General features: G+C 33.5%; 2 protein-coding genes and 1 long non-coding RNA gene across 4 annotated transcripts; 1 reads left to right on the top strand and 2 right to left on the bottom strand.

The window, feature by feature from the left end:
* Window positions 1–7,631: 7,631 nt before the first annotated feature.
* LOC108457459 (transmembrane E3 ubiquitin-protein ligase FLY2-like) lies at window positions 7,632–15,891 on the bottom strand. 2 transcript variants are annotated; one of them, XM_053025491.1, is made up of 16 exons: window positions 15,466–15,891; window positions 15,156–15,306; window positions 14,453–14,525; window positions 13,719–13,846; window positions 13,254–13,369; window positions 12,951–13,011; window positions 12,328–12,394; window positions 12,172–12,249; window positions 11,472–11,629; window positions 11,327–11,386; window positions 11,103–11,196; window positions 10,479–10,646; window positions 9,276–9,604; window positions 8,324–8,440; window positions 8,100–8,227; window positions 7,632–7,927 (listed from the first exon to the last, which is right to left on the bottom strand). In XM_053025491.1, exons 1-15 carry the CDS (start codon window positions 15,474–15,476, stop codon window positions 8,126–8,128), a joined length of 1,713 nt encoding a protein of 570 aa, XP_052881451.1. In that variant the 5' UTR covers window positions 15,477–15,891; the 3' UTR covers window positions 7,632–7,927; window positions 8,100–8,125. The 2 variants fall into 2 exon arrangements, with proteins under 2 accessions (XP_052881451.1, XP_017612027.1); XM_017756538.2 differs by having other exon boundaries at window positions 15,156–15,889.
* A 2,816-nt stretch (window positions 15,892–18,707) lies between these two features.
* LOC108455647 (uncharacterized) lies at window positions 18,708–20,523 on the top strand. Its single transcript, XM_053026227.1, has 6 exons — window positions 18,708–18,919; window positions 19,178–19,267; window positions 19,431–19,484; window positions 19,680–19,731; window positions 19,832–20,243; window positions 20,352–20,523. Exons 1-5 carry the CDS (start codon window positions 18,917–18,919, stop codon window positions 20,038–20,040), a joined length of 408 nt encoding a protein of 135 aa, XP_052882187.1. The 5' UTR covers window positions 18,708–18,916; the 3' UTR covers window positions 20,041–20,243; window positions 20,352–20,523.
* Window positions 20,524–20,823: 300 nt separating this feature from the next.
* Window positions 20,824–22,152, bottom strand: LOC128290248 (uncharacterized). Its single transcript, XR_008279924.1, has 2 exons — window positions 21,767–22,152; window positions 20,824–21,199 (listed from the first exon to the last, which is right to left on the bottom strand). It is a non-coding gene; the product is annotated as an uncharacterized LOC128290248 (long non-coding RNA).
* Between the last annotated feature and the right edge of the window lie 2,531 nt (window positions 22,153–24,683).

Raw genomic sequence — 24,683 nt, 5'->3', positions numbered from 1 at the left:
ATTGATGGGAAGAAACCAAAATTACCGGAAATGGCGGAACCATCTGTGTTCTTTATTACTCAAAAAACACAAACAACCAATACCAAAAGCACAATAACTATAAATATGAAATTAAATGATGCGGAAAATTCTTTTAAAATAAAAATCAGACTATAGAGTTAACTTAAAAGTTGTATTGTATTCTAAGTTCTTGCTACAAGATCATGATATAAAGTCGTTGCAAAGAACATGTAACTTTGAAAAGTTGAAAATATAACCCATAAACAGAGTTGAATTTAAAATTAAAGTTCCAAAAATATAATACTCAAATAAAAAATTCGATCGTCAAATCCCTTGAACGCTACCCAAAATCAGCTCAAATGAACCTTAGAAAAGAGAAAATAAATTATTTTTCTCTTCTTCTTTGAGTGTCCCAACTTTTACTTCCAATATTTAAAATATAAAAAGTTGCCCCACCTTTTATTAACAGCCAAGTTTTCCCACACATAGTGAGACCCACAACCCAACAAATCTCCCTCTCACTATGCAAGGGAGTTCGCCATACCAACAATCAAACAATGAATTTTGAACTTTCCTTTGGGTATGATTTTGGTGAACATATACATACTATTATTACCATTGTGATTAACGTAAATGAATATAGAAATTCATAAAAAGAAATAAAGAAAACGCTAACAAATAACTGAATAGAGTAATTATCAAAACAACTTGCTAAAATGACTAATAAAAAGAATTTGAGTTAAACCATATCCAAGGACTCAATTAGAATGTTTTGAAATTGATGGATCAATTTGGTAATTTTAAAATATGTCATAAATCCCTGTATTCCTCATAAATTTGAAATTTAATCATTGTACATTTATTTTTCAAAATTTAGTCCCTCTACTTTTCAAAATTCAAAATTGAAATCCAACTGTTAAACTGTTAAAATTATTTTCTTAAATTCACATTCATTACAATTTCATTTTTGTAATTTTATTACTACCAAGTGAGTTTTTTTTTTTTTAATTTCAAAATGTCACAGCAATAAATTTAACAAAAAAAAAACATACCAATGTTAACAATTAGAGTTAGTATTTTGAAATATGAAAAATAGAGAAACTAAATTGCTATAACAAAAAGTACAAAATCTAAATTTGAAATTTGTGAAGAATACAATACCATTTAATAAACCATAGTAGAACAACCATGACAACAAAGAAATCACTATAAAATTTTCGAGTCATCTACGAAAAAGTTTAAAATGCTCTCAACTTCGCAAATTTTCGACAACGTTGGAGAGGGTGATACTCACTCCGACGGTGGTCGTAACTCCAAAAAAGTGAGATTTAAAGAGTCTTTTGCTGATGATGAAAATTCTATGGCAGTGGATCCAGTACCAAAGTAGATCGTGTCGTGGAAAGATAAATTACTGGGGAATCAAGATGATTTCACTGACTCAGTTCGGGCAGTGCCTTCTATCGTGAATGAAAATGAATTCGAGTTACTTGAAGGAGACGTTAATACGTCAATCATTGATTGGATTCCTGCGACTGAGTTTTCAGATCGGATCAAGGAAATCCTTTTCAAAGAAATGGAGTTGGCTGTCATCATTAAACTCCTAGGGCGAAACATTGGCTATAACACCCTTTATAATCACATTCTTTTTCTTTGGAAGCCTGTGAATTCTATTCAGTTAATGGATATAGCTAACGGATATTTTTTGGTGAAATTTCAAGATCTTGGAGATTACAACAAGGCTCTTTCACAGGGTCCGTGGATAGTTTATGGCCAGTACCTGACTGTTTAACCTTGGTCTAAGCATTTCAATCCAATGCAACGTTACCCGAGTGTGGTATTAACATGGATTCAATTGCCGAATCCCCCGGGTCATCTGTACAAATGGAAAATTATTGGAAAGATGGTTAAGCTGGATTTACAAACTAATAATCAGACCATAGGTCATTTTGCAAGATTAGTCGTTTATATCAATCTAGATAGGCCATTGATATCAAAAATATATGTTGACGAAGCTACTCAACAAGTTGAATATGAGGCCCTTCCGACTGTATGCTTCATGTGTGGCAAATACAGGCATGCTAAAGACTTGTGTACCTCGGTTATGGCGAACCAGAAATCTGCGGATTTGGTGAACACCGAAAATAATCCTCGTGAGGAGTCGACAATCGTGGAGGGACCTTTTTCGGCGGAGTGCTTGAACGGGAAAAAATATGCATCAATCATCAAAGGAAAAGGCCCAAAATTCGGGCCATAGATGCTGGTGGAAAGGAGGTCTTCTCGGCGAGAGAAGCGGGGAAACAAAATGAAGGTTCTGGAGAATCAGAATAGAGCTGTTGCTGGTACCAGATTTTCTGCGCTGTTAGAGAAGGAAGATTTGGGAATGAAATCGGGGCAGTCGGCAGGAAGGAATTTTGGGAATGACCTAGGGGATAAGATGACAGACAAGGAAATGAGTTGGGATTTTAGGGATTTTATTGAAGTACATAAATCGGCTGGTGGACCAGGTCATAGAAACTTGATGGATTTGGGTCTTTCTAAGGGGCCCATCGGTAAGGAAATATCGGGCAAAATGGGCAAAAAAATTTGGGCCAAAATTACAAAAAAAACCTTTGGATAAGAGCCTAAGGAAAAGGCCAATAGGAGTAAGCGAATTAGGGGAAATTAACAGGAAGTCTTTAGGAAATTTTTCTAATTCTAATTTGGTTATTTCTAATGGTGTAGGAACAAAACAGGTGGATACACCAAAAAAACATTTCTTTGGAAGGCACAATTTCTCTAGGCAATTTGGTTTCTAAAGTCCAGAAAAATAATGGAGCCGAAGATTTAGAAAATATTAAAGCTCATTATAATCCAGTTTTTGATGAATCTGAGGGTTTCATCGTCCCTATATCTAATAATACCCTTGATCCAGGTAAACACTCTGCTGTTAGTTTTAATAAAAAAATTATTTATCTATACAGGATAATTCGGCCCCGAGATCTATGGAATCCCCGGTTTTTAACTTGCAATAGAAATCTAATGGTTCCAAAGACAAAAAGGTGGGGGGTAAGGACAGGGGTATTCAAAATTCCAGGAGAGCTTATATTGCTCTACGAAGTCGAGGGAACCGTTTTAAATCCTCGGGAACTACGCGTGTTCCTTTAGCTGAATCTATGGAAACAATGGTTGAACTTTTATCCCCTCAAATCCTTAATGATTGCTCGAATGTTGAGGTTGATGATGCAGGATTAGATACGAATACCAATATCGGTCTGGACAGTTAGGTAATTTATTCCAACTTTTTAATTTTATTAATGAATATCACTATCTTATCGTGGAATTGTCAGGGATGTGCAAGTGCGAAATTTTGTAGAATTTTTTGGGAATATAATATTGAGTACAAGCCGGATATTATTAGCCTACTTGAACCGAGAGTTAGTGGGTCCTGACAATATCATCTCTAAGTTAGGTTTCCAGTATTCACATCGAGTAGAAGCAATTGGATATTCAGGGGGCATTTGGCTAGGATAGAGAGACTCTGTTTTTCTTGATGTGAGTCATAGCGATCCGCAATTCATTATGTCTCGGGTTTGGCATTCATCCTTGACTCATCCTATTTTCATCGCCTTTGTTTATTGGAGTCTTAACAGACAGAGATGTCAAAATCTTTGGAGTGAATTAAAGAAATCTATTCCACTTGATCAGAGCCCTTAGACTGTCATTGGAGATTTCAACGTAATTCTTTCCTCCTCAAAAAAATCTGAGGGCTCATTAGGGGCAAAAGATGTCCATCTTTCGGTGATTTTGTTGATTCTGCGGAGCTTTATAACTTAGGTTTTAAGGGGCCGCCTTTCACTTAGCATAGGGGTTCGTTGTTTGAGAGGCTAGACCGTGCTCTGGCAAATGAAGCCTGGCTTTAAAATTTTCCTAATGGCGTGGTTACACACCTTCTAAAGATTAAGTCAGATCATCGACCCCTCCTCTTATCCCTGAATCCGAGTACTATTCTTCTTAGAGGAAGGCCTTTTAGATTTTTGGCTGGTTAGATTGAGCACCCAGGGTTTGATAATTTTTTAAAAGAGATGTGGGAATATTCGGGGAATATGTCTGATACCCTTGGTAAGCTCACTATGGATCTTAAGGTTTGGAATAAACAAGTCTATGGTAACATTACCACTTGCAAGAAGGACCTTTTCAAAAGAATTGCCAGCATCCAGAAGACTAGAGATTTCTTCAGTTCTCATCATTTGAGTCAGGTGGATTTGGCCCTTAGACAAGAAATCGAAACTGTTCTTCATCATGAAGAACTACTTTGGAAGCAAAAAGCGAGATGTGATTGGCTCAAATTTGGTGACAGAAATACAAAATTTTTCCATTCCTGTACTCTGTTAAGGAGGAAAAATAACCGTATTACTGCCATCCGTAATTCTGATGGTAATTGGATGTATGATCCTGAGGGTATAGAAGATTAGGCAAATAAGTTTTTTCAAAGACTGTATAGAGAACTACCTGCTCCTATGGGAAACTTGCCTCAATGTGGTTTTTCCCTAGCTTGATCCAGCGGATATTAGATTCTTGGAAAGACCGGTGACAAATGAGGAGATCAAGGAGGCTATGTTTAATATGGCACCTTTGAAGGCCCCAAGTAGTGATGGTTTTCACGCTCTCTTTTTCCAGAAGCAATGGGACACTATAGGGGGAGAGGTCTGCGACTGGGTGCGTAAGGTTTTCAACGGAAATCCTATTGATCTTGATTTAAATAATACTCTAATCATTCTTATTCCGAAGGTTCAAAATCCGGATAATTTTGGTCAATTTCGACCTATAAGCCTATGTTCTGTTCTTTACAAACTGGCGATAAAGGTTATTGCAAATCGATCTAAACACATCTTTCCTAAAATTATTTCACAGGAGCAAGCTGGTTTTATTGCAGGTAGAAGCATTAATAAAAATATCATCTTAGCTCAAGAAGTGATTCATTCTATAAGGAGTCAGAAGAATAGGAAATGGATGGCTATTAAAATAGACTTGGAGAAGGCTTATGACAGAGTTAGTTGGGATTTCATTGCAACTTCCCTTAGAGCGGCAGGTATTCCTGACTATCTTAATAACATTATTATGTCCTCTATCTCTAATTCTACTATGCAGGTTATGTGGAATGGAGCTCCGCTTCCTAAATTCAAATTGGTTAGTGGAATTAGAAAAGGGTGTCCTCTTTCCTCTTATCTCTGCTATTGCGCAAGGTAAATGGAGGCCTATTCGGCTATTTAGGAATGGGCCTGCTATCTCACATCTATTTTTTACAAACAATTTGGTTATTTTTAGTAAAGCTGACTCAAGATACGGTGGTGTTTTAAAAACTATCCTAGATGATTTTTGTGCTTTGTTTGGGCATAGGATTAATGCGAGGAAGACCAACATTTTTTTTCTAGAGGAGTGGATGAAATCGTGGTGAGTACGATTAGTTCTATGTTTGGTTTTTAGCGGGTTCATAATCTTGGCCATTATCTTGGAGTTCCTCTTTTTCACCAAAAGGTTACTAGTAATACTCTTTAGTTTGTGGTGGAAAACGTGCGCAGTAAGCTTCAAAGTTGGGAAGCCAAAAAACTCTCGTTACCTGGACGTATCACTTTGGCCCAATCAGTTCTTTTAGCTATTCCTAGCTATTTCATGCAATCCATGATGATTTCTAGGAAAACTCGAGATGAGATTGAAAGTCTAGTTAAACAATTCATCTGGGGGTCTTCCGAAAGGACAAAAAATATGTCGTTGGTTGGTTGGGATTCTATTTGTCAACCAAAAATGTGTGGAGGCTTAGGAATGAGGAAACTACGCGATCAAAATATTTCATTTCTAATGAAATTGGGTTTCAAATTGATGTCAGATAAGGAAGCTTTTTGGGTTCGTGTGATCAGGTCGAAGTATCAAATCAGAGACGAAGTACCTGATTGTATAGATAAAAAGAGGTGTTCTTTTCTTTGGAAGTCTCTTTCAAAAATTTGGACGCTTTTTAGAGAAAACTTGCATTGGTCCATTGGAGATGGCCACAAAGTTCGATGCTGGAAGGACTCTTGGATTCCCGATATCAAATCTCTATGCCATTACATCTCTCCTAATAGCAACCTGAATACTGACTATCTTCTGCACGAGATGACTTTAGAGGATGGTTCGTGGAACCTTGATCTTTTTCGGGTTTGGTTATCGGAGGATGTGATTCAAGCTATCAAAGGCATCCCTCCACCTCACTGCTCTAAAGGTCCTGATAGAATTGCTTGGAGTCACACTTCGTCTGGTGCTTTTACTGTTAAATCTACTTATAAGGTCCTTAATGAGGGAGCTTGGAATTCGAGAGATGAGAAATGGAAGATTGTTTGGAAGTATCCTGGTCCTCAACGGATTCGTATCTTTCTTTGGATAGTCTTACAAGGAAGATTTCTAAGTAATGTGGAAAGAGTTAGGAGGGGACTTTCAGATGATCCCTCTTGTTATATTTGTGGACACATTTCGGAGGATGTTCTATATATTCTTCATGACTGTCCTGCTGTTAGGGATGTTTGGGCCAAGGTTAATCCAGGTACGTATCTCTCTAATTTTTTCTCTATTCTTTCTCAGGATTGGATTCTTTTAAATTTGCAAGTGAACAACGTGTTTCATGAGAGGGGGAACTAATTGGGCTTGTCTTTTTAGACTTCTAAATTGGCGTATCTGGAAAAATCGTAATTTATACATTTTTCACGGCAAACCATGAAGCTCAAAAGAAATGGTCCAAGGGTCTTTTAGTTGGGCACTTCAATGTCTCTCCCTATCTCAAGTTGATAATTCTTTCTGTTTCAATCATCTCGCTGAGGCACATTCCACTGAGGAACGAGTTTTTCTCAACACTAACGGAGCAATTTATCTGGACTCTGGACTCGTTGCAGCAGGGGGTGCTTCGTGATAAGTTAGGAAACTGGATTGCGGGTTTTTATAGATTCCTCGGTAAATGCTCAGTTTTTGATGCGAAACTTTGGGGTATTCTCGATGGCCTCAAACTTGTTCAATGAAGAGGACATGACAAAGTTATCATCTTTTCAAATAGTTTGGAAGTAATCAAAGCCATTATTAGAAGTTCTTCTACAAATACTAATTCAGCTCTAATTCGACGCATTCACAACATTTTAACTCAGGAAAATCAGCGGTCTTTGCGATACACTCCGAAGGTACATAATCAAGTGGCAGATTATCTAACTAAGCAAGCCTTAATTGGAAAAACTAACATACAAGTGTTTAATATCCCTCCAAAATGGGCTAGTAGTCTTATTGATAAGGATAAGCATATTATTGCTACATTCCCTCAATAGTTTTTTTGTAATTTTTTAAGTTTTATGTTTATCACAAAAAAAAAACCATAGTAGAACCTCTCATGTAAAGAACTTATTAAACAAATATAAATAATATAATAAAAATTATAAAAAGGACGAGTGATCCACCACATACAGATACTTTTTATTTAATGGAGTAAAACATGGTTTCACTCAATTGATTGTTGCTAGCAAGGGATGAGGGGGCGGCGGAGTCTATCGGAAAGAATTAATACCTTGATTCAAGCAGTAGAAATACCTACACAAGGAAGGCTCAGCAATTGGCAGCTAGGAAATCAATACTTTGGGATGTTTCTGTAATGGACTTCCTATTTATCTTTGACAAAAGTTAGTACAAAACATTGGAGCCATGGATGTAATCTAAAACAATTTGCACTTTTTTCCCTCCTTTTTGATAACACAATTAGTACTTGGTAATTGGTATGAAATATCGAGTGTATTGAAATTTATACAATTATACAATGAATACACAAGAATGTTGCCTACAAGGCTGTTACAGTGTCAGTAGTGACAATTTTAATTTTGTTTATGCTGTATCTCTGAAAATGGAACCAGGCAAAAAGTTGGCACTGGAATCTCTTCTCGACCTGAAATAAAATATATAAAACTGCTCAGGTTGAAACAATCAAGGGATAAACAAATGTAAAACTTACCAAAAAAAAAACATGTAAAGATATCTTGGAAAGATATCCTGAAATAAAATATATAAAACTGCTCAGGTTGAAAATATGTCATTCAAGTTTGGAATTGAGTCATTACCACAACGATGAAGTGGAAAATTTTCTTTAAGCTGTTGGTAACGACCGGCGGCAAGTTGGGCATTCCATCTTTATGTCCATCCATCTTTGCAAACAACCCGAATGAAAGAAATGATCGCATGGTGTTACCTGTTAGAGAAATGCAGTTTAAAATCAAGTTCACAATTCAAGAAAATGACCTTGAAGAGCCCCACCAATTAAAGATAAAAAATCTCAACAGTATACCATGCAATCTCTTGAACGTTGTGTGAGATCAATGGAAGTCATACAAATGACACAGTCTATGGCATGATTTGCTTCTGGATCAAATCTTCTATAGTAGCTATATTTCTCAGGTAGTATCTGCAAACAGAAATTTCAAAGTAGCATCATCATAACATGTCTTTGGAAGCTTTGGCTAAATCCTAGTGCACTTACGATAATGAACATCTAAATTTGCCTGCGGATCAAAGCACATTTCACTTAAACAAGCAAATTTTAGAAAACAAACAAAACACAATTCACTGAATTAGAAAGGACCAGTCTGGCAGTAATAAGAGTTCCACAAATAAGGAGTAAGAAAAAGGTTCCCCTATTGGACAAAGGGAGTACAAAAAAAATGAATTTGTTAACCACGAGGGGTCAGCAAAATTCGGTTATAACAGACTTAACGTACCCATTCGGATAAGTCATGTCGGTTAAGTCAGTTTTATTTGTTTAGTCGGTCATGGTCTCAGTTAAGTCGACTTTATATTGGTTATTAAAATTTGACTGAATTAACTGGTTTGGTACATATTATTTTTTATTTATTTTTAAATATACTTATAATATATAATAACAAAATGTAATATCTAATCTAAATGTATTTTTTATATAAATAAAAAATAAGTTGGTTACGCCTATGTTGGTCGGTCAGTTATGTTAACGTTGGAGATTGTCAGTTAAGTGTGAAAAAAGCTACTGAACCAATCGTAAAAAAACTGAACGTTCACCACTAACCACAAGAAGACTTCCATTATAACAGTCCTGATTGACTGCAACAAGCCCTGGCCTATGAAATTCGCCAAGGTGTTTTCAGTCAAGTAGTGTTAGAGGCAACATACATGCATTTAAATCAGTTTAACAAGTTATCACAAAGAGTGAGAGAAATGAAAATAAAAAGGCAATACATGAAGAGAATAACAGAACCACATCTGACCTGACGAGGAATAAACCATCGAGATCCAAGATAGTGCTGAAGAAGAAGAATGGATGCTTGAAGTCCAATGAATACAACCAAACAGATGCACCAGCTCTTGTCAGGCTCAATTCGCATAAAATTGTGAGGGCATCCAAATATATATAATGGGATTGCTAGCCGAGTAATAGTCATGCCTAAGATGTAATGAGGATGCAAAGGTTTTCTTGAATCACGAATGACGTTGGTGATTATTTGAGGTATCCAAAATGAGTACAAAAGGAGAAGTATAGGCCGCAAAAAATTATGAAACTCGTACATGACCAAAATGCCTCCTAAAAGGATCCCATCTGCAAATATTTGTACTAGTCAGATCATATTAAGCCATCAACTTGACATGAAGTTCATAATCTAAGAAAGTATTTGATTCCAAAAGCGATCAAAAGGCTATAGCATCATTGAAAAAGTAAGAAGCACATTGAGCAGCTAACAACAAAGGCTGTTCAGAACAAACAGGGAACATTTACACTCCCTTGATCATTTCTCACGCTTCGTCTCCAACAAGTATGACACTTAAAATCCACTTTAGGTTTCTAGCATCATTTTCTATGTCAGAAAAGCAGTCCTTATGACTTCCACAACACTTTTTTAGTTCCTCTCAGAAACTTACAGCTTTCCGCATAGGAATCAAATGTGTCAAGTTATTCTTGTGGAGAGACTGAGCTAAAACTCGCTCTATTATAGTAAAGATGATTTATATTGATTTATATGGATATTAGTTTTTTAGTGAAACCACCTTTTGGCTTTTGCTATCACTCAGCTTCCTATTGATTTACAGTGTTTTGTTTTTAAACAAAGATGCAAAGGAGAGCAAGATGGACACATAATTTTTTTTCTGGGCATATCCTATTGATAGAATATGGTGTCTGAATAAAGGATTCTATAGGAGCATCAACTAACTGGGTACACCATCAGGATTAGACTAGGTAACAAGGCAAAGAAGCAATATTTAGGAAAATCGAATCATAAATTTAAAGCTTTGCTAATTAGACTTGATCTTTACCAGCAGTCAATAGAGACAAAACTAATGTATGTGAATGGTGGCCAAGCAAGTTTATGCAAGAGAGAGACAGTTAGTATTTGTGTATACTCTATGCATCACTTTTGGCAAACCATATATATTAAATTTCTATCCGCAAGTGTAAAAACTTTTCGGGCACTTACAGAAACGGCTATATAGAACTGAAAGCTCACGCCTCATTGTCTCCCAACCTTCACCGTTATTCATCGGTCTACTTGCCTTCCATATTGCAAGAAGGTACCTCATCTCAAAAATGGAGAAGACTACAAACTTGAAGAATGCCGCAGTTGCAAAAGCATTAAACAAGGACTCTGTATAAAGCAAAAGAAAATGAACTTAGTAGAGATAGACCTTCAAAAGGAGCAGCTAATAGGAGAGATCCACTGTTCTATGTTAAGCCATCAACCTACTATCAGGAGCTGGGCAGATTCAAAGTGCATTTTCAAATCAAACTACTCACATGTAATACTGGAAAAGACTTGCCCACAAATAGAAAGAATAACGTCTGAAATTCCTACTAATTATTTTCAAATTGAGATAATGCTCATAGTCTCAACCGATGCCAATGCAAAGATAATTTATCAGTTCTAGTTTTGGATCCCCATTACGGTTCTAAATAGAGTACCACCGCTTGTGGGAGCAGATATAATTGAAAAGGAAAAGGTGAGAGAGGCCTTATGTTCTTTATAGATTTATATTACTGCAAAGATATGGCAGATAACTTAGGTAATATTAGCATTTCTTTGGCACAGTTAATTAATACTCACCAACCAGTATTCCTGCAGTGAGATGTAAGAGGCAAAGATAAGCATCCATGATAGCCTGTTGACCAATCGTTAAAATTGAAACTTTTGCAGCTCCCTGATAGATAAGAGACAAAATTACCTTTATTAATCACAAAGAAGTAAGCTACTCATTAATGCTATATCAAAATATAGCATTCATGCAAAATAAGCTTGTTGCCTTATACATATATGCTTTCGATTCTTACCGATTGTGTGTTGCTATGTTCCATTTGTCTGATTAACAGAAGGACTTGAAGGAAGGAGACCTAACAATAAACAATTAAGGAATCCAGCCAAAACAGGCCTGCAAGACTGCATTAACAATGAAAAGGGATGACATATTAAGGATACAAAGGTGACCATTAAGGTGTAGTTGACTGCTTTGTTGTAATAGACTTCAATGTTGACAGAAGTTGCATTTAATAGCAAAGGTGAGAAGCAATCTCCATCATCATCCACCGTCGGACTCTCCATCAATCCTTCGATGTGATAACGATCATGATCTCCATCTATAAAAGATCAAAAAACTTCCAAATTTGAATACTAAAATGTCATAGTGGATAGTACAATCTGTTCCCAGTAGATATTTCAGATCAGCATAAAAAATTGTAGCTGTGAGAGGTGGCCCATACTTAACTCGCTAAGTTAACTTGGTCTTTCAGCAGCAAGAACTTTCTTTTAAGCTGCTTCCAGTTGATGTACATTCTAATGACATTTTAAGATTCTTTTTTTTGTTAAAAAAGAAGACTCGTGGGGGTGGCTGGATAAATAAAAGACCATTTTCTGAAACTGATGGACCTGTCTTAAATTACATCATAACTGGTCCTTATACCCAGACTCGATCCAGACAGCAAGAAAGCCAAATTGTTCGCAATGCCAAATTAGCGATTAAGTCTATGAAGAAATAAATCAATATTTCTTCCGCAATTCTTAATTCAATAGATTTTAGTTAAAGAATATCTTTCCAAACAAATACTAGTCAATAAATAGACCAGAGAAGAATGCAATGGTACAAGAAGATGAGTATAAGAAGTTGAGATAACTCGAGTACCATTTTGGCTGGAAGAGATGCGTGAAATTTGGGCTGCAATTTCTATATTGCAATGTTTCTCCATCTCATAAATTGGTGCTGCAATAAGAGAAAACAACATTCACTATATTGCAAACTTAACTTGAGCTTAAGCCAAGTGACATAGTTATAACTTACAATTTTTTCTTCTCCATATTTTGTCACGTGGAGATTCTTGGAACACTTGAGAGGAGAAAACTCCAAGCTGTTCAAAGACATTGCAAGCTAGTAATCAGAATCACCATAAACAAACATTTATGAAAACGGACAACTAAAACTGAGTCTGCAAAACACAACATCAACTCAAACATTATCTAAAAAGCAACTCATGGACGTAGCCATCCATCATAGACTGTTGCAGATACATTGCTATAAAGAAAAGCCCATAATGCACAAATACAAATTCAAAATCTTGCAACACCAAAGAAAACTCAGGCAGAAGTGAAACACGGAAGGAAATTATCTCTTTTAACCAGGTATCAACTTTGTTTAAGTTAAAAAGCCAAATCCAATACATAAGCTTAACAGCTCCAACCTGAAACTGAAACTATATAGATAAGGTAAGCAGTAGACAGTTTTGTGCTATTGGCCAGACATTCAGATAATACCATTACTCTAAAGAAATACTTCTGGAAACAGGAAAGAAACTAGCAGCATTATATGTGGCATTATGAAAGGGAACCCATTATCAAAGTCCAATATGATATAGAATCAACATCAAATGCTAGTGAACCACGAATGAGTAAGATACAAAGTATTACCAAATGGTATGGGTTAGACAAAATATAATCTTCTTCCTGACTCAGCTCTCCTTCCTTTCCACTGCAATAGTATGCCAGTAGAATATGTCAAGAGTTGAAATGCAATCAGCAAACCGGATTCACAAAATGTCATCTTAAAAGAGCACATAAATGGAAGTGAGAGAGTTAACAACTATATTGCAAATGCCCTTTTATCTGCACCCTTTAGTTGCAGGCATTCAACTAGTATGCATTTCTTAGTCAAAAAATGTCCAATCAAGCTGAAAGAACTTTTAATGAGCAATCAATACTGTCCAGATTTACCTGTTAGCTACCATTCGAAGCTGTCTAAAAGGCCATATATATACACCCTCTACCCTTATTTGAGCACCACCAACATTGTGTTTGTTATCAAACACATCATGGAAAATAATTACACCCTGTTATACAACCACGAATAAGAAACAAAGTCAGAAAATAATTAACAATGGTAAGATACAGCCTACAGTAGCTAGAAGCCATTCTATTTATAAAGAGAGTTCTTACAACAAAAATGCAACAAATATGATTAGGCAAACAACTAAAGAGGATGTAGGAAAATCAAACTTAATGACATAACCAGTCTATCATGTCTTCAGGCAAAATAGAAAAAAACATATCTGTGTGTACATATTGCATTTAGAAACATAGTTCAATTGTCCTAACAAGGCCACAAAACAAGCAAAAAACTGGAAAGGTATATTAATTAATCATAAGAGCAAATTTCTAATATGATCAAGACCCCCTTACCTGAACATAATGTACACCGGTTATTTTTGTAGGTGTGCTAACTAATTCAATAACAGAATCACCAGCTGATTTCCTGAAATCGGGAAATTTTGAAGAGCTATTCAAAGACTCCAGGAACTTCCAAGAGCCTGCAATTTCCCAGTCAAATTAATAAAATTGTCAACACAAATAAATGTACATGATGAACTAAATGATTGAATTTAATCCATTCAATAACAGTGGTTAGCTTAATAAACTAAAAATCTCAGAGAAGTACTTTTAGAAGCCAGCCAATTCATTAGTTTCCTTCCTAAATAGTGTTTTTTTTTGTTTTTTTTTTTATTTTAAATATCAGGACCTGTTCTAGGTTAGAACAATCTCTGATCCATGTGTCATCCAAATACACTCTGTCTTTGCATCCAAAACAAATTGACCTGAAGCAAGCATCTGTTTTAGTAAATAAAGTTCGATCACTGTTTTATTTTTAGAGTTCATGGAGTGCAGGTCTTGAGCCTCTGAAAAAATATATATTTTTACCAATATTTTCTAGGAAATTCATCACCTAATCATGGACAACCGAAGTGAAAAAATTACAAAAGTGTAGGGAAACCAAGAGAAGATACTGGCAGAACAACATAAAGCAATCAACCAAAAAAACGCATGGTACTTCGGCTATAAGTAACAAGATCCAGAAAATTACTCCTAATGCATCAACTCTAATATTCATATGATGGAATTCAACAAAATTTACTTACCTCGATAAGTTCCTGTTATGTTCCATGCATGAAATGGACCCAATTCGCTTTCATCTTTTCTAACAAATAGCCACTACAGGATGCATTAAGAATATCAATAAATTTATAGTACCCAAACTGAAGAGTGCAAGGGGTGAAAAACACAAAAAAAATATAGAGCCAATCTACGTATTCTTCAATAACCAAGTGATATAGCTAAAGTAAACAATCTTTTTTTCTAAGAAAGGAGGGGGCTTCATACCAAGTTGATGACATTTTTCAAAACATAAAAAGATGGTTCTTTTCTGTCTGTTAAGGAAACTTCAAGCCGGATTGCTATTTAGCTCTCCATTTTGAAAATCTACCTATCAAGATAATCTAATTTCGGTTTCAACCACATGTGTTCTCTGGACAAGATTGTTAAAATTGCAAATCAAACTTGACATTGCCCACTTCCATTTTGCAGCATTTCATTATACAACAGCAAAAGAATAACCAAACAAAACCTATCAAAGTGCAATGACTAAAGCACTAACTCAGGAAAATTGAAATAAAATTCTAAATTTGACAACTTCAGAAGCACAATAACCAATTATAGAACTATGAATTAGGCATCCAGAATCAAAACCAAAATTTTCATCTTTGCTTAAGAGAAAAATAAAATAAAATTTAACTATAATTAACATCAATAAAGAAAAAGCATAGGGAATTAAGAAGTACCAACCTCATCGCCCCATGACCGAGCCCTTTCTCTTATCGGTCTCAATCCCGCCACTGGCTTTAACATAACAAAACCAAACCACAATCCAAAAACAACCCTAAACACAAACCCTAATCTTCTCCTCCTCGAATTCCACAAAAAATCCAAATATTCCCTGGTGATCATATCAAAACCCCGACATCCCATTTCAAAAACAATACTAATTTGCTTTGTCTTAATATAAAATAAAAATATCCAACTTCAATTTCCCAGGAAGGAAGCAAATATGTTTACAGACTGATTTAGATGATAGATACAAGAAAACGATACAAACCCACTGCACATTAAGGAGAAAGATAATAAGAGATTGCTTCAAGTAGAGTTATGTGAACCAACAAACAACACCCAAAGATCAAACAGTAGAAAATGAGAGCTCAACAAACTAATTCTCTCTCTCTCTCTCTCTCTCTCTCTCTCTCTCTCTCTCTCCTTCCCTTGTGTTGTATATATAAATTTAATTCTTATATTGGTTTTAATATAAACAAACAACAAAAAAGATACCCCAGAGAGAACTTTCAGAAATAAAACAGCACACTTAATACAAAATATATATTCAGAAAATACGTGAAGTATACATGAACAAATTTTTAATCTAAAAGGGTTTGGCAAAGTGGTGGTTTGTTGTTGTTGACATGTTTGCTTGAGTTTTGGTAATTAGAAGTCGAGAAAAAGAGTTTCGGCCATCTAGGTTTAGTTTGTAACAATACGCGCTCTTTTAGTGAGTTAGAATCACGTACCAATTAGGGAGAGTCAACTGATGTTTGGTCCTTACCATCTTTGGTGTATTAAAGTTATCTTAATCTTTATTAGTTAGAGGCTTAGACATGAGAACAACTAAATTATATGATTCGTTTCTATTATTATAATCTTTTCTATGTACCAAAATAAAGGAATATATCATTTACTTAATATTAAGTTGGTATTATATAATTAGGAAATTATCAGAAAAACCCTTTCTCCAACAAAGTAAAATTACTATTGTGAGAATATTTATATTTTATATGTTGATAAATTTAAAAATTAGATAAACATCATAGAATTTAAACTAAATCATCAATTTTTTATTTAAATTAAAATCATAATTTAATCTATATTACTAATAAATCTCTTGAGTTTGGTGTCACAAATCGATTGAACACTTATTAAATTAAAAAATTAAAAATACTTTTAGATATTTAAAACAACTTATATTATTCCACAATATTTTAATTTTTAATTTAAAAAATAAAAAATATGTATATGGTGAGATTTAAACTCATATGAATTACATTTTAAAAACTCTAAACTTAGCACTCAACCAAGTCTTTATTTTAATTTTTTCATACATTTTAATTTTGTCATGTATATTTTATTACCTTAATCAATTTTATATATCAATAATGTTGTTGATTGAGATAGTATCACAAATTAATCGACATCAACTTGAAATTAATGACAACACTATGATAAATAATTATATTCATTTAATATTCTTAATATAATGTATTTATGTATTTAAATTTTATTTTATTTATAATTTAATTTAATTTTTAATTTTAATATCATACATATTTTTAGTATTATTAATTAATAATACTTTTAGCCGCCAACCTAATACTCTTCTAACCGTTGGTTCACATCGAAAAAATTAGAAATTTGTGTGTTAATTCACCAAAAAATTAAATGAAAAAGGCAGTCAACGTTAAAACGATTGGGAAGGTAATTTAGATTAGTATCCTATCTATTTAATTGTTTTTACCAAACTTTAACTTCATTGACAAAATTAAGAAATTGGGTGGTGAAAAATTAATTAAATTTTAATTTAATAAAAGAGAATAAGAAATTTTGAAATCTTAAATTGAAATTTCAAAATATATATTTTTAAAATATTTTTATTATCAATCATAATAATCGATTTTCTTTGTACGTTTTCTGATAAATATTTTATTTGTAGAAAGTCCTTAGCCCCAAACGTATACGTAGAAAATAGAAAGAAAAAATCACAGGCACGCAACGCAACTTCAATTTTTCAACTCTCAGTTTTTACTGTTTTAACTTTTTGCTGTTGATGATGTTCTCAAAATACTATTAATTTTTATTTAAAAGTTAAAGAGGGTATTTCTAGTTTTAGCTAAGGATGTAATTGAATTTTAGTTAAATTATATTTGAAAATTAATTTTTGTATTTGAGTTCGACTCAATAATTAAGTTTAATGTTAATAATATATATTAAAAGTAATAACATAATTTAATAATATAAAAATATAAAAAGCTTAATAAGACTCGAAAGCTTTTTGAGTCATTATTATTAAGCTCGAATTCAACTTGATCGATAGCTCGAATTGTTCAAGCTTGATAAAGCTCGGTAATTACTGAACCATGTTAAAATTCTTTTAAATCAAACTCGAGTAGCTCACGACTACTAGTGTCTCATTTACACCCTTATATCTAGGCATTGTACAAAAAAATTCTCACTCTTTACGATGTTTTATAAAATAAAAAAAAATAAAGGTTAATATACTAATTGGTACTTGAGATTAATTTCAATGTTCAATTTAATATTTGTTTTTTCTAATTTAGCACTAAGTTTGGTTTTAATGTTCAAATTAAAGGCTAATATATTATTTGGTACTTAAGGTCAATTTCAATGTTTAATTTGATATTTGAGTTTTTTCCAATTTGTTACTCAAATTTGGCTTTAATGTTCTAATTGGTACTTAAATTTTTTTTTTTGCCTTAAGTAAGCACTTGAGTTTGATTTCAATGTTTAATTTAATACTTGAATTTATTTTTTGATACTAGTATCTATGTTATTTTTACTAGAGCAATTGTCTAATATTCACTGGGACAAATGATTTCATTTAGTATGGATACCAAATTGAATTTTGAGACTAAACTCGAATATCGAATTGAGACAAAAATCTCAAGTACTAAATTAAACATTAATAACAGATTTAGTTACCAAAAGATATATTTACACAAAGATTAATAATAGATATATTAAAAATAAAGGTAAACTACACCCAAGGTCACTCAACTTTAGTAAGTTTATGTTTTGATCACTTAACTTCAAAATGTTACAAAACGGTCATTGAACTATTTGATAGTTTTCATTTAAGTCATTGGGCTGTTAAGTTTTTTAAAAGAAAAAAAAATTTGTCTTGCTCTAAGTGACGACTTGACGAATACAGTGGATCAGTATCTATAGACAAATAGAAGAACATAACTTAGATATAAGTTTATTTAACAGCCAATGTTGAAGATCAAAGAAGAAAGCTATTTGAATTTTGGTTCGGAGATTCAGGATGTTCAAAGTTGTTTCATGAAAAAATCTGAACTGTAAAGAGAAGGCAAATGAGAGCTTTTGATTGGTGTAGGCAATGCGAACAGAGAATGCCATACAACAACGATTTTAACAGTTCAGTGACTTAAAATAAAAACTTTTGAATAATTCGGTGATCATTTTGTAACTTTAAAAAGTTAAGTGACCAAAATGTAAATTACTAATAGTTTAGTAACTTGGGTGTAGTTTATCCCGAAAATAAAAATGGAAAAACGGATGCGAAAGGAAAGGTGACGTCTTTGTCGTCGATTTTGCCGGCGCAGGGAGAGCAGAAGGTGGCGAAGCGAGTGTAGGAGCTTTCAGAGAAGCATAGTTGAAATGAACCAATTGATAGAACCGATTACCGATATACCGCCCTTATCAACCTCGTTCAAAAACTCCCCGACGAACTTCACCACGATACAATGGTTAGCACTCAGCATATAAATTTTACTGTTAATCTATTTTACTAGAAGATTCATGATCCATTCGTTTGGTTAATATTAAAAACAAAATAGTTATTTGGCTATCTTTTTCTAGGTTCCGTTAGTGAAATCGGCGGTTTTTCCTGGTCGTTTGGTTCACACGAATGAGTTTCTGGTGTCGTTATTGTTTATGCTAAGTTAGGAGTTTAATTTAAAGTCAAAGAAGCATGGAATTTCCATTAAAAGAATGTGAATTTGCAGGTTCTACTGGGAGAAAGCTACTATGTAGAAAGAACAGCTAAACAAACTAGTGAAATTCTAAAGAGAAGGGGAAAGTCATCGGAACCTGAAGTGGATTGAGTCTTCCTTTTTTTTTTTTTTAATTCCACAGCTTCTGAAGCAGCATTAAGTTTCCCAATCGCCTTATTTTTTGTTTGTTAATTCGTTGAATAAGCATTACTCTGATTTCTTTTGTACCTAGTATTTACTGATTACTTTCATTTTATTGTTTCAGGAAGGCCTGGTGGAGCTCAGAGAAGAGGATGAAGAGGAAAATACCACCGAACTGGTGTCTCAATTAGGCAGAGGTTCCTTCTCCTTTTCTTTTTCATATTACTTGCATCATATTGAAACTTTGGAGTCTGTTTAATTTAGCGAAGATGATATGCCAGCTGCTTGATTCTAAGTTGATACTTCATACTAACCTAATTGCAGCGCCAGTTGCTTGCCCAACATGTTGCATTACTTGTTCCTATACTGTTAGATCTTTTATTGCCAAGGTGTTCCTCATCATGCAGCCTACTCATCTGATGAATGTTAGTTTTCTTTTCCTAATTGATTAGGATTAATTAAATAGGTTATTGATTACTTTTCTGGAGTTGAGGATTGAAATTAATTTATTTTTTCCCTTTTCAGGTCATTTGGAGCAAGGATGTCCTACTTTTTCTGAAGAAAACAAATTAATGGGTGCACCTGAGGATGATGAATATGCTCGTATAATGTCGAGGTTGGAAGAACTTGAGAAAGAACTTGCAGCTAAAAGTTATGGAGATAATGAAAAGTGGGATACTAATGCAGCCGAAAGTGATGGTGAAGAAGATGAGCAGAGTAAAGTTGTTTTTTAACAAAAACGAAGCTGAAGGTTACAGTTCTCTTGATCATGGTCCTAGATATTAAGGGGTACTGTTGAGACTTGCTGCTTCATACCTGCTGAATACAAATATACAATCATATAGTGAAGATTTTTCTAGTTGCTTATGAAATAGGTGTATCAGCCCAGGAAACCACTTCTGCAGTCAAAAGGCAAAGATCCAGTTAGCTGTAAGAGGTGAAATCCTTGTATTCCTTTATTCTTTTAGAATATTTTTTACTTACTGATAACCGGCATCCTGAATATTTGTACTACCCATTGTTTCTTGTATGTTTCAAACTGCAGTCTACTGGATTTACCGTGGGACCTGTTATCAAAGGTTGGTATTTGTGGTGTATGGCATTATGCTTGTAAACTAAAGAAGAGAAAGTAAATATCTTCTCACATCTTCCACTAGATGCAAATATCATTTCAGTTTTTGTTTATATGAAATGATTCCTTTATTTTATCTTATTAAGGTGAAATGTCTCGTAGTCAATGTATGCCTCAAGCCACCGAGATAAGGATGTTATATCCTTCCATAAATGCATCTGTTCCTTTTGAAAAGGTGAAATTTGAAGCTGAACATTCATCAAGAGATGAGGTATTTGAACTCGTAGTATTCTTATGGCATCATCTCTTCAAGCGTTGCTCCCCCAGGATTCGTTTTGCTTGTCTACATGCTTCCTTTTATCTTGATTGCTGCTAGGTGTCTATTTTGAATATCCAAGTTTTTTTTCTTTTTTTTCTAACAGATCTTTACATTACATAAACTATCTATTTTGAATTTGTCTTCTCAAATTGTATTACTGTGGGATGAAATTTTCTTTTATATAGTTTTCAGGGACAGTTGCTCTCACTACAGCTTGAATACCAGGAAATGCAAGGTAATGTGTCCTTTTTTCTCCTTTTATACCTTTTGTACAGACCCAATATAGCCCGGGCCCATAAACAAATATAACAGCCCAATATACCCAAGCCCAAAACTAAACCTTAGCCCAACTAGTCCTAAAACTTCTCAGCCCCCAAGTTCAATCGCCCATACTGTCTGCCATCGCCCCATACCCTCGTGCCAAGGGCCAACGCACGGCCTCACGTCGCCCCAGTCTCTGAACCCATACTCGAGTGCCAACACACAACCCCGTGCTCCGCACCTGCAAAAGAAAACAAAACCAAAGCCAAAAGCCAAACAAAAGCAGAGACAACGGAGGCAACAGGACAACGAAATAGAAGAATATATTGTAATTTATTCGGCTATAAAAGCCTCAAAAATTAGTGTATCGGGGATTTTTTTACGAACGAATACACAATAGGCAATACAAAAAAAAGCAATATTGGAAGGTGATTTCTCCGATCCAAATCTCTGGACTTTCTCTTTGTGATTATTTTCTTGCTTTTTTTTTTCGAGAGTAAATAAAAGAAAAGGGGAACACGAACACAGACGCACACAGAATATACACGCACAGAAATAAAAAAAAAGGAGCAATTAAGAATTTGCAAGGGTAATCTCAAGTTTTCTTTCGTTTTTTTTTTTTGTTTGGTTTAGATCGTCTTTTAGTAGGTAAATCGACTCCAATGAGATCCCAAATACTTTAAGATACAAAAGTAGGGGAGAGGGGTCAAGTGGTGTTGAATCTCTATTTTATGAACTTTCTTCGTTTTTTAAAAATGTATGAGATTTGAAGTTTTATTTTTTCTCAAGTAAAAAAGAAAATACTTACTAATTTCCTCAAGGCATAATCGAGTACTTACAGCAACAGAATCGGGAATTGTTTTGCGCGCCGCTGGACACCAAATTTGATGGAGATCTAGCTGCTTGTAAAAGGAACCCTAGCAAATTTAATTTTAAGGCTGCTGGTTTTTGTTAAAATGGATGGGTATTTGAAAGGAAAGGAAGGGAAAAATGGTTTAAAATGGTCTGAAATACAAAACAGTGCTGCCCATGACCATAAAGGTCCGCGCGTGGGCCCGAATAGTAAAATGGATCTGCACCATGTTGTGTGAATGGGGAAATTGCGCGCTGAATCCTTCCCTTGTGCACAGCCTTCAATTTGCGCCCCAATTTCCCTCCCTTATGTTTTAAAATTTAGCTCGCTAATTCATGCGTTGCTTCACTTTGATCCACGATCCAGTTTATTATTATGGGCGCGAGATATTTACAATCCCAGTCCCCGCATATTTGTGCGCATAACACATTGACTCTATTTTGCAATTACTTATTTGTAAATTGTTTCTCCTGTTTTAACTTTATTTCAATTAAGTCTTATCCTCATTATTTTATTTACTGCACATAAAATTTCTTTTACATGCTAGAGTATTGATTGTGATATTTTGTTGCTTTGGGTAATTGAATTTCGTTTTAAAAAAAAAAACATTATAATGATCCTTTTATTTATTCTATTATTTTAATAATTGGTATGTATAATTTGTAATAAAATTTATTTTAGTTTATGTATACTTTTAATTTTATCTTATTTTATAATTTCTTTTGAATCTATTAACTTATTTTAATGTATATATTCTTTTTGTTATTTAAAGGAAATCCACCTACTTTATGTGTTGTTTAAATTATTATTAAGTACATACTTGATTCTTTGACCTATACACATTATTAAAGCCATGCTTTTATACATATAGTTTTTTTAACAGAAAAATATATATCTTATATAATTGTGTTTTTAAATTTTATATTATATATAATTTATAATAAAATTAAGTTAATCTTGTTTTAATTAAACAATATTTTGACATACAATTATTTCTAACATTTCTTCACATGTATATAATCCATGTTAAATTATTTTCACTATGGTACATGTTATTATTTTCATATAACTTTATGTAAATATTTTTCTATGTATGTATCCTCTTTCAAAGTTATTTATATATATAATATATTTCTTTTAAGAACCCTATTTTAAATCTTATAATTTATTTATTGTATACACTCTCATATTATCCTTATGTATTATATATTTTTTTATATATATTTTGTTACTTATATAACTTATATATTAACTTCGTTTCTTTCATACCTTACTAATTTCACTTTTTAAAATAATTATACCCAATTTTACTTGTATATACATGTCTCATAAATTTATTTTGTATATTATTTTCATTCCTTCATATTTAATACATTACTTAAGTTATCATGTGAATTATCAATTTTAAATGAGTTGGTGTTTTAAATGTTTCATGTATAATTTGATTTGAACTTTGTATTTTATAATAACTATTTCAATAAATATGTATTCTAAGTTTTTATGCAAATTTGTCAACTTATATACGTATTATATGATTACTAATTTATCATTATGTTGAAAATGTCTTATGTTGGTTTCTAATTCCATTTTGTTTCATATATATATCTTTTTTGATTTGTGCATCATTTTATTTTGTGGCATGTTATTGTATGTATTGTTTTGATTGTGTTGAATTGTTACATTATCATTTTCGTCATTGTATTACGATATCAATTATTTCCTATGCATGATTGTAATCGGATTATATTTTTTTTGGTTAATTGTATTTAATTTTTAGTTCGCTAATTGATTGTGTCTTATGTGTGCACATTATCCTCTATCATCATTTTCCTTTTGGTTTATGAAATGTGGTTTTATAAAATTCAAATCTTTATGACCAATTTTGTCCTATTTCAAAACGCATTAAGACGCTTTAAGCTAGTTTTATGATTATTCATTCAAAATTCTTCAAAACGAAGACGAGATTCGATGTTTGGCAATTCATGAATCGTGCCCTAACGTGTTGGGTTGCAATTTCGCGTTTGCTCAAGTAATCGAGTATCCCTTTAGAATTTCATTCATATCTTCTATAAATTATTTAAAACGAAGGCAACATTCGGCATTTGACAATTCGAGAATCATGCCCTATCGTGCTGGGTTGTGATTTCTCGTTTGTTCAAAACGATCGAATATTCTTTTATATTCTCACTCATGTTTATAAAAAAAAATACTTAAAAACGAAAACGATGTTCAACGTTTGGCGATTTGAGAATCGTGCCCTATCGTGCTGGGTTGCGCTTTTTCATTTGTCTTAAATAATTGAATATCTCTTCGAAATTTCACACGTATTTTCTAAGTTAAGGCAATGGTCAATGTTTGGAAATTCGAGGAATCATACTCTATTGTGCTGGTTTCGGTTTTCTGTTGGACTAAATAGTTGAACACCCTTTTGTATTTTCAAATTATAAATTTTCGGACGTCGAAATAAGAAGATTTTTGGCAACCAACTCAGGTTATTCAAATGTTATTAAAAAAGAACCACATTCCAAAAACATTTTTAATTTTAGACATAAGGGCAGTATTTAATCGACTTGGTACCAATTTTGGGCGTAGTGAGGGTGCTAATCCTTCCTCATACGTAATCGACTCCCGAGCCCGTTTTCTCATATTTTCGTAGACCAGAATCGTTGTTTTAGTAAACCAAAAATGTTTTATTAAAATAACCAAATTCTTAGGTGATCCGATCACACCAAAACAAAAAGATCGGTGGCGGCTCCACGCATTGGTTTTCCCAAAGTCGATTCCCTCTTTTTTTATTAAATTTAAATTTTTTTAAAATCAAAGGATGGTTTTGACACCTTTCATATGCTTTTTGCAATAGCTAAGCTTGCAT

The sequence above is a fragment of the Gossypium arboreum genome, chromosome 3 (genome assembly GCF_025698485.1).
Source record: "Gossypium arboreum isolate Shixiya-1 chromosome 3, ASM2569848v2, whole genome shotgun sequence".
Taxonomy (NCBI): domain Eukaryota; kingdom Viridiplantae; phylum Streptophyta; class Magnoliopsida; order Malvales; family Malvaceae; genus Gossypium; species Gossypium arboreum.
Note: the sequence above shows the minus strand (reverse complement) of the source record. Positions and strands in the feature narration are given on the sequence as shown.